The 10668-nt window shown below is 46.2% G+C and overlaps 1 protein-coding gene across 5 annotated transcripts in view; it reads right to left on the reverse strand.

Annotated features, from left to right (window-relative positions):
• Positions 1 to 230: 230 nt before the first annotated feature.
• LOC130922430 (uncharacterized) overlaps positions 231 to 10668 on the reverse strand; it is a 47502-nt gene continuing 37064 nt past the window's right edge. For 4 of the 5 annotated variants that reach the window (XM_057847249.1, XM_057847232.1, XM_057847239.1 and 1 more), the window contains one exon: positions 233 to 379. In XM_057847249.1, the coding sequence (XP_057703232.1) occupies positions 272 to 379 (108 nt within the window). In that variant the 3' untranslated portion in view covers positions 233 to 271. Of the gene's footprint in view, positions 380 to 10668 lie in introns of all 5 variants that reach the window. The other variant, XM_057847226.1, reaches the window with a different exon arrangement.

Below are 10668 nucleotides of genomic sequence, written 5' to 3' on the forward strand. Positions count from 1 at the left end.
TTGGGTCTCTGAAGGGGGGCGCCCCTATCTTCAGAGGTGGGTCGTAACGCGTTACATTTACTCCCTTACATTTAATTGAGTAACTTTTTGAGAAAAATGTACTTTTACAAAGCCATACTTTTTAATTTTACTTGAGTAGATTTGTGAAGAAGAAACAATACTCTTACTCCGCTACTTTGAGCTACACTGTTAAGGGTGCGAGAGCAAGAGGGGACCCCAGCGTGGACACGCAGTAATGAGATGAACAAATTTATTGATGAGCACAACACAGTCACGGGTGTATATTGCTTGGCACAGAGATTGGGAGCTGGTGTAGGACGAGGAGGCTCGGAAGGGAGGCAGGCGTGGAATCCGATGAGGGGCGCGCAGAAAGCAGAACCTGGGATGAAAACAATGTACTCATAAGCCGGAGATGAAAGATATCATATACAAGGCGAGATACAACTGACGTGTGAAGCAGACAAGTTGATCGGGCGATGAGGTAGAGCGTCTGCTGGGCTTTTAACACTAGAAAACCCAGCAGAGGCCGACTCGGCCCTTCCTCAAGACAAATATTCCTAATATTCCCAAGCAATGGCCGATTTGGCCTCTCTTCCTAAAAAACCCAGAGGTGGCCCAAATGACCCAAGTGCTTTTGAATTAGCAAGTCGTTGTCCGACAGACAGCAACCATTCATATGTAAATGCAACCACTAGACATACATTGTGTTAGAATGCGGCCCAAACGGAGGGGAACACACCACGGTTGCACACTTAATGTGATAGTTTTTGTCAGTTCAAGTCAAGCTACATTTATAAATTTACATTTATTTATGGAGTTTTACGCTTTTTACAAACTTTTAACTTAATTCTCCTATACTCCACATAGAAAAACAGAAAAAAATGGCCCAAATGTGTACATTGTTTTTGCAAAAAAAACGTTTTAGAACTGCAATTTGAGTTTAAAGCGAGATCATGTATATAGTTTAGAATGACTGGCTCTAATGGAGCATGAATTGTGGCCATTTTGTCTGAAGTTAGTACGAGAAAACGTGTAGAAAACCTTTGAGAAAAACAGAAACAGAATTTGTGTCATGAGAAGGTGGAAGGGAGCGGCCCTGAACAGTTTCTTTGACACACTGAAACAATGACTGAATGTCCTAATAGTCCTAATTATTATGAAGGGAATATATACTGCACAGTGTTGTCGATCTTACTTAAAAAAGTAATTAGTTACAAGTTACTAACTAAATTACTTTTTGGGAGAAGTAACTCAGTTACCTCATTGTAAGAGTAATTTGTTACTCAGCAAAAAAACTCATGTTACTTTTCATGTTCTACACGTTATTACAAATATACAATAGAAAACATTTCACATCAAAGATGTTTATGTTAACTGATTGAATTGATTTTTTCATTCCTCCCCCAAAAAACGTAGGTCAGATTTTTTACATTTTTTTTTTTTTTTTTAATTCACCTATATGAGAGTTAGTGGTATACAATCTCATTGGGCTGTCATGATAAATGGTAAAAAAATCACAGGGACTTTGATTACTTGCCATTGAAAATAAATGGGAAATTTGTTTTTATATGTATTTGTTTAAATTCTGATACAGGACATACCATCTTCATAAGTAGGACTGATAATTCAACATTCAGCCATTATTTCAGTGTGTTCAAAAGCAACTGCTCAGGGTTGGTCCCTACGCCCTCCTCAATTATTTATTTTGAGTCCTAATTAATAAGTCTCACCAAAAAACAAAGGAACAATATGTATGCCGATCCTTTCCTAAGGTGGTAAAATGATCAGGTGTTTATTTTGTCATAACATAGCAATTGCATTAAAAAAAAAAAAAAATATATATATATATATATATATATATATATATATACCGTATATATATATACCGTATATATATACCGTATATATAATATATATTTCATGTGTGGTGCTCTTCGAATGAAAATATATACTTTGATTGAAGGAACCTTTTTTTTTGGATTGACTAAGACATACACAAATCTACCTACAAATTTATCAACCTACAGTAGGCAAGTAACAAATAAGTGTCTACTAGTCAGGCTACTTTAGCTGAGGAGGGGGTTGGGTGAAAGAGAAAGCAGCCTCACTCAGCAAGGTTTCGCCCAACCCCCTCCTCAGCTAAAGTATCCTGACTTCAGCCTTTTTCGCCCAACCCGCGCCTCAGCTAAAGTAGCCTGACTTACTCAGACACTTATTTCTTACTTGACACTAAACTGCTAAACTTCTGAGAATATTTTAATAACAGTATTTTAATAATTCTAATTCATTCGGATGTATTTGTTTGAATACCCTCTACATGTTAAAAAAAACAATTTCAAAAAGATCAATTAACAATTTGCTGTGGATATACATTTATGTGCATAGATATTTAGAAATAATACAACTAAGCACACCAAGACACAGTGGTGAAATGAAGAGCACCACACATGAAATTGCTGGGAAAAAAATATGCAAGATTAGTAAATACCACTCTTGGTTCAGAAACAAGCCATCATTCAGGTTTCATACAATGGTGTAAATATTACATTGAATTTGAAACCAAATTAAATTAAACTGAACTAGTGCTCCACATCTATGTGCATGTGTTGTGGACCCTTCCGTTAGTTACCAGTGTTTGTTTTGTTTGCTTTGCTTAAATTAAATGAAACAAGCTTGATACATCCAAACAATATTCTAACAGCTGATGACCAGTATTATCTACTCTCAATGCGTTTTCTTCAGTCAGAAAAGTAATAGTTAAAAAAAGATTAATCACGATAAAATTGCACTAATTAGGGGTATAATAAATAAAAAATCGACACCACTAATTGTAATGTTAGTTCATTGTTCATTGTGTTTCTTCATTTGTAATGTTTGTTTTGTTTTTCAGTGCACTTTTTGTCGTTGCTTTTGGTTACGTAACAACTTTCCGAACGGACTTATGACGTATGTGAGTGTAAAGAGGTGTCCCAATTCGTAGGGCTGATGTTTCAAGCCCTACCCCTTATTGCTTTGTTTGAAAGGCCAAGGGGTGGGCCAAGGGGTAGAAATTGGATGCGGCTTGCGGTAGGGTAGGCTCAGCTTCGGGGCGGATCTCCAGGGTGTGGGACACCCTTGGTAATATTAGAGAGCACCAAAACCCCATTGACTTCTCGTGATAATCTTAAAAAAATCCGGAACTCTTATTGTATGATTTTTTTTTTTCAATAATTTATTCGTAATTTATTGGGGTTCATAAGTATTTTTGCTAATATTTAGTGCAGCAGCCATTGTTTGCAATTACAGAGGTCAGACGCTTTCTGTAGTTCTTCACCAGGTTTTCCCATATGAAAACAGAGATTTTGGCCCATTCCTCCACACAAATCTTCTCTAGATCAGTCAGGTTTCGGGGCTGTCGTTGAGAAACACCAAATTTCAGCTCTATCCAAAGATTTTCTGGATTCTTGGATTGATGTCTGGAGTCCACTCCAGAACCTTGAAATGCATTTTACGCAGCCGCTCCTTGGTCAGCTTGGCTGTGTGATTCGGATCATTGTCATGTTGGAAGACCCAGCCACGACTTATCTTCAAGTCCCTGACTGTGGGAGGGAGGTCATGGCCCAAAATCTGACGATACATTGCACCATTCATCCTCTGATTTATAGAGTCGTCCTGTCCCCTTTGCCGAAAAGCATGAGGTTTCCACCTACATACTTCACAATGGGGATGGTGTTCTTGGGATTGCACTCTGCCTTTTTTTCCCTTCACAAACGACAGTAAAGTTAGCACCAAAAAGTTCTACTTTGGTCTCATCTGACCACATGATTTTCTCCCATGACCCCTCTGCATCATTCAGATGGTCCCTTGCAAACTTCAGACAGGCCTTTACATGTACTGGCTTCAGCAGCCTTTGAAACTGTGCATCCAGCTCTCTGCAGGTCATTGACCAGCTCCTACCATGTAATTCTAGGCTGAGCCCTCACTTTTCCCATCATGAGTGATGTCCCACGAGGAGAGATTTTACATGGAGCCCCATTCCAAGGTAGATTATCAGTCACGTTTAGCCTTTTCCATTTTCTAACAATTGCTGCAACTGTTGATTTATTCTCACCAAGCTGCTTTCCAGTTGTCCCGTAGCCTTTTCCAGCTTTGTGGAGCTAATCAATTTTTTTATCTGGTGCCTTTCGAAATCTCTCTGGTATTGCCCATGGTAGCGGGTGGATTATAACTGACTGTGGGGTGCACAGGTGACAATGATGAGCTCAAACGGGTGGGGTAAAGGTGGACTTTTTTTAAGGTAGAATGACAACTCTTTGAGTGTCATAATTATTGCTGATTCTCAGGTGCACAAATACATGAACTGAACCCCAGTAGATAAAATTATATAGCAAATAAATTTTAAAAATCATACAATGTGATTTCTGGATTTTTTAAAGATTGTCTCTATGAGTGGAAATGCATCTATGATTGAAATTTCAGACCTCCACCTCTTTTCAAAGTGGGTGAACTTGCAAAATCACAAGGAGTGCAAATAATTGCTCCTCATTGTATACCAAGTAGTCCCAGGAAAACAAAAAAATTCTTGATAACCTTTCAACAAGTCCAGTATAGAGGATAGAGGGTGTATTAGAGGTACATTTATGTGTGTTTTCTATAGTATTTCATCGTTTTGACTTGATAGTTTTGATTTGCTATGATTACTCTTGTTTGAATCCTGTGCATCAATAAATACCAGGAAGAAAAGACAAAAACTAACTTTGTCAGACTCTTATTTCAGTTTTACATTTGATACTGATTCAATGTTCTATTTTCTGCAGGCATCACAAATATACTGTTATAACAAATATTGCTAGCATATAAAGGCCCCACAAATACACTGTCAGAGATATTTTTTTCCGACAGTAAAATCGTAAAACAATACACATTATTAAAATGTGCAAAACCCCATAAATGTAGCTTGACTTGAACTGACACATAATATTACATGAATAGTACTACTGTTGTGTGTTCCCCTCCATTTGGGCAGCATACCAACACAAGTGGTTGCATTTCCATATGAACGGCTGTTGTCTGTCCGACAACGACTTGCTAATTCAAAAGCACTTGGGTCATTTAGGCCACCTCTGGGTTTTTTTGGAGGAGAGGCCAAATTGGCCATTGCTTGGGACTGTTAGGTGTAGCAGAATTCTCTGGGACTTCTAGTGTTAAAGCAGGCTGATGTTAACTGCTCTCAGCTGTTGCCGCTCCACCCGTCTAACCTGTAATCAGCTAAAAACATGTACACCTGCCCCAGGTGGGTCAGGCCTCAGGAGGGAGGGGCGGAGGCCCTAACAGGACCCCCCTGCCTACGGGCGCCACCAGGCGCACGATGAAGAACACCGGGATGGGCACGATGGAAATCCTGGATAAGCGCGCGGGACAACACCCACCGGGCCGGGATCCAGGACCGCTCCTCTGGGCCATAACCCTCCCAGTCAACGAGGCACTGGAGCCCCCGGCCATGGCGGCGGACATCCAGGAGAAGCTCCACTCGGTTGGCTGGATGCCCGTCGACCGACAGAGACGTCGGAGGGGGCGGAAGAGGGGGGGCCAAGGGACTAGTAGAAACTGGCTTGACGTGGGAGACATGGAACGTAGGGTGGACACGGTAATGCACAGGGAGCCTGAGACACACTGCGTTGGGGTTCACCACCTTCGTGATCTCGAAGGGCCCAACAAACCGGGGGGAAAGCTTCACGGACTCTCTCTTTAAGGGCAACGACTTGGAAGAGAGCCACACCTTTTGGCCGACCGTGTAAACAGGTGCGGGCGAGCGGTGACGATCAGACTGGGCATGGGATCTCTCAGAGGTGCCGAGGAGTGCGGCGTGCGCCTGTTCCCAGACTCTGGAGCAACGGTCGATGTGGCCTTGGACCGATGGGACGGCGATATCTCTTTTCTGTGAGGGGAACAACGGGGGTTGGTAACCCAAGGAACACAGAAAAGGCGACATACCTGATGAGGCATTCGGCAGGGTGTTGTGGGCATATTCAATCCAGGGCAGTTGATCGCTCCAGGTGTTGGGGTGGGCTTGAGTGGTGCAACGGAGGGCTGCTTCGAGCTGTTGGTTAGTACGCTCACACTGGCCATTGGTCTGTGGGTGGTAACCGGAGGAGGGGCTCACTCCAATGCCCACGGCCAAACAGAAAGCCCTCCAGACCTGTGAAGTGAACTGGGGTCCCCTATTGGAGACTCTATCTGATGGGATGCCATGCAAACGGAAAACATGGTTAGTGAGCAGGGTAGTAGTTTCCGTGGCTGGCGGGAGTTTGCGAAGGGGGATGAAATGGGCAGCTTTGGAGAATCTGTCCACTATAGTGAGGATCACGGTGTTGCCCTTGGAAGGGGGCAGACCGGTGACAAAGTCCCGGGCTAAGTGGGACCAGGGTCGGCTTGGGATGGGGAGTGGGCGAACGAGTCCAGAGCTGGGCTTGGTGGACGTCTTGCTGCAAGCACATACGTTACAGGCCTGGACATAGGATCGTGTGTCCTCTTGAATGGTGGGCCACCAGAATCGCTGGCGCAGGACAGCCAGCGTCCTCCCGGGTGCTGGGGTGACAGAAGAGGCGGGATGAGTGAGCCCACTCCAACACCTGTGAACGGAGCTCCTGGGGTACAAACAGGTTAGCTTGGGGACCGTCTCGAGGATCTGGGTGCTCACCATGGGCGTCTTTGACTTTGCGCTCGATCTCCCACTCCATGGAGGCAAGGAAGCATGTTTGTGGAAGAATCGGGGCGGGTTCCTCTTTAGGTTCGACAGTCTGAAATTGGCGTGACAGGGCATCTGGCTTGGTGTTTTTGGAACCTGGAATGTAGGACAGGGTGAAGTCAAAGCGACAGAAAAACATTGCCCACCTGGTTGTCCTGGATTTAATGTCCGAGCCGACTTGAAGTACTCCAGATTCTTATGGTCTGTGAGCACGACAAAGGGCTGTGGCGTGCCTTCCAGGTGGTGGTGCCATTCTTCCAGAGCCAGTTTGACCGCAAGTAGTTCTCGGTACCCGATGCTGTAATTCCGTTTGGTGGTGAGAGCCTGCGAGAGATAAAGGCACACGGGTGGACCTTGCCATCGGCGGGCTGGCGTTGGGAGAGCACTGCGGCCACACCCGTTTCTGAGGCGTCAACCTCCACAATGAACTGTAGCGATGGGCTGGGGTGGACCAGCACCGGAGCGGAGGTGAAACGGCTCTTGAGGTCACTGAAGGCGGCGTCCGCGGTGTCGGACCAGAGGAAGGGTTTGGCGATGGGTGTGAGGGCCGTGAGGGGTTCTGCTATCCGGATGTAATTGCGTATGAACCTGCGGTAAAAGTTGGCAAATCCGAGAAAGCGCTGCAGTTGCTTCCAGTTGGAAAGGGCGAGGCCAGTCCAACACCGCCGTTACTTTTGCTGGGTCCATGCGTAGCTCCCCCTTTTCCACGATGTATCCAAGAAAAGCAGTTTCGGGAACATGGAACTCACACTCACCCGCTTTTATGTACAGCCGGTTCTCTAGGAGCCTCTGAAGCACTTGACGGACATGACTCTCATGTTCTGATGGCGTGCTAGAGAACACCAGGATGTCATCCAAATATACCACCACGAACCTGTTAATCATATCGCCCAGGACATCATTAACTAAATTCTGGAAGACCGCAGGGGCGTTAGTTAGCCCAAAGGGCATCACTAGATACTCGTAATGGCCCAGGGGCATGTTAAAGGCCGTCTTCCACTCGTAACCCTCCTTAATACGGACAAGGTGGTAGGCGTTACGGAGGTCTAGCTTAGTAAAGATGGTAGCCCCGTGGAGGGGGGTGAAAGCGGAAGCCATAAGAGGAAGACGGTATTTGTTTTTAATGGTGATCTCGTTCAGGCCTCTGAAGTCAATAGTGGGTCTTAGGCCGCCATCTTTTTTACTCATGAAAAAGAACCCTGCACCGACTGGGGAGGAGGAAGGGTGAATAATACCTGTGGCCAGGGACTCCGTGATGTATGATTTCATTTGGCCAGGGACTCCGTGATGTATGATTTCATTGGCTCCCTCTCCGGTAGCGAGATGTTGTAAAGCCGTCCCTTGGGGAGGGTCGCACCAGGAAGGAGAGTGATGGCACAGTCATATGGACGGTGAGGGGGGGGTTACAACGCCTGGTCCTTACTAAAAACCTGTCTAGGTCATGGTAGCATTCCGGCACCGCGGAGAGGTCAGGTTGCTCCTGTTCCTGGACTGAACAGGTAGGCACGAGGGCAGATTTAAGACAGTGAGTATGTCAATATTCACTCCATGCAGTCACTTTAGCGTGTGTCCAGTCTATGGTGGGGTTATGAGTTCTTAGCCAAGGCAGACCAAGGACAAAGGGTGTGCAGGGACTATGGAAAACAAAATAGGAGCTCACCTCTCGATGGTTGCCAGATAAGAGGACATCAATGGCTTCGGTCTGTCTGCTCCCGCTGAACAGGGGCTGTCCATCCAGCGCAGTAGTTTTTAAAGGGGCAGGAAGCGGGTGTGTACTCAGCCCCAACTGGCTCACCAGGGTTTGGTCAATGAAATTTTCGTCAGATCCACAGTCTACAAGGGCGGTGACAGTGCGGGATTGGCCCCTCCAGGAGAGAGTGGCGGTGAGCTGGAGCCGGCGTGAGGAGCTGTGGGACATGTGGCTCACCAGTAGTTCCTCCTCTAATGGTGAGCCTCGCAGTTTCCCGCAGCTGCGAATAAAGTGCCCCCCCTACCCGCAGTAGGTACATAACTGAGCGCTGTAGCTGCGTGTGCGTTCCTCCTGTGATAGCCTGGCGCGGCCCAACTGGATTGGTTCAGGTTTGTCAGCAGGGGGCATTGTCGTCTGTGCCGCGTCAGTGGCCTGTACAGGAAGCGGAGGCGGTCGTGGAAGGGCAGCTATGCGCGTGCCTGGGGGGTTTGGCTGTTCCCGGCGTTGTCTTCTTCGCTCCCGCAAGCGATTGTCAATCTGGATCGATAAATTAATAAGGCCGTCCAAAGATCTGGGATCATCCCGCGTGGCCAATTCGTCTTTGAGGGACTCATTTAAGCCGCGGGTGAAGATCTCCTGGAGCGCCGCATCGTTAAAACGGCTCTCAGCGGCCAACGTGCGGAATTCCACCAAAAATTCGGCGACGCGCCGAGACCCCTGGTGAACGGACATTATCCGCTTGGCAGCCTCTTTACCACAGATAGCATGGTCGAAGATCTTTCGCATTTCATCAGTGAATTGGGCGTACGATCCACACACAGCGGACCCCTGCTCCCATACGGAGGAAGCCCAATCGAGAGCTGCTCCGCATAGGCATCCGATCAAATAAGCGATCTTTGTTCAGTCCCCCCGGTACATGGATGGCTGCTGTTCGAAGACAAGGCTACACTGGACTAAAAAAGCACGACAGGTACCAAGGTTGCCATCGTAAGGAGCCGGGGCAGGAACGTGGGGTTCCCGAGCCGCAGCTGTTGACGCCAGGTTAGTTGCATGACTCGGCGAGGTGGCGGTGTGACGGAGGGGAAACGGGGCTGTGTTGGCATGAGGCAGCGGCGTGAGTTGTGCCTGGATGGCTTGGAGTGACTCAGAAATGTCCGTTACCTTACTGAATAGGTATTTGATTGCTTGGTGGTGGTCAAGGAGTGACGTGGGCGAGCCTGCTGTGTTGTTCGTGGGATCCATGATGGCCCGATCAAGTTGATCGGGCGACGAGGTCGAGCGTCTGCTGGGCTTTTAAAGCTGGCTGATGTTAACTTCTCTCAGCTGTTGCCGCTCCACCCGTCTAACCTGTAATCAGCTAAAAACATGTACACCTGCCCCAGATGAGTCAGGCCTCAGGAGGGAGGGGCAGAGGCCTCACATACACTATTACATTTTTTCCTCTTTATTCTACATATTAGATTTTCCTTTTTTTGCCAGAGATACCAACAGTGGCTCTACCAGTTTCACCAATGAGAGGTAGCAACAATAATCACATGACTCCATTATACCAATCAGACTCAAGCTCACCGTTCTATGATCACGCTGGCCTGTTCAGACACGTGGCGTCCTTAAAGCACCGTAAAACTTTCAGTATTTTACATACAGCGCTGCCGTCTACATGACACAAAGGCACAGATTTTAACCTCTCTCTCAGTTTTTATTCAGCACAGATTCATCACGGAAAACTGGAGATATAATTATTTTTATTTCATAATAGGACATGTTTTTTCCACTTGAGGGCACTCATGCTTTTTGGATGAATATTTTTTCCAGAGAATGTGCAAGTTCTCCCACTTAAAAAGTTGAGAGAGAACTGTACCGTAATTTTCAGACTATAAGGCGCACCTGATTATAAGCCGCCACCCAACAAATTTGAGACGAAAACGGCATTTGGCCATGGATAAGCCGCACCTGTCCTCACTGTATTATAGGATATTTACTCCAAAAGATATTAACCGGCACCACTTTATTTTACAGCGGCATCATAAAACTGCAACAAGACCTAGTGAATCACCATGAAGTTTTTTAAAGCAATGAAGCTTTGCAGCCACTTGGTTCAAAGCTTCATTGCTTCAAGAAGCTTCATTTGGCCATCACAGCTCCCTTGGGGGAGATAGACAACCTCTGCTGCCACCTGCTGTCAACACTGTTGTCGTCCAACATGCCTCCTAGCATGCATTGCAGCGCTACAGATATAAATAACAAACAA

The sequence above is a fragment of the Corythoichthys intestinalis genome, chromosome 1, assembly GCF_030265065.1.
Source record: "Corythoichthys intestinalis isolate RoL2023-P3 chromosome 1, ASM3026506v1, whole genome shotgun sequence".
In the NCBI taxonomy this organism is placed as follows: domain Eukaryota; kingdom Metazoa; phylum Chordata; class Actinopteri; order Syngnathiformes; family Syngnathidae; genus Corythoichthys; species Corythoichthys intestinalis.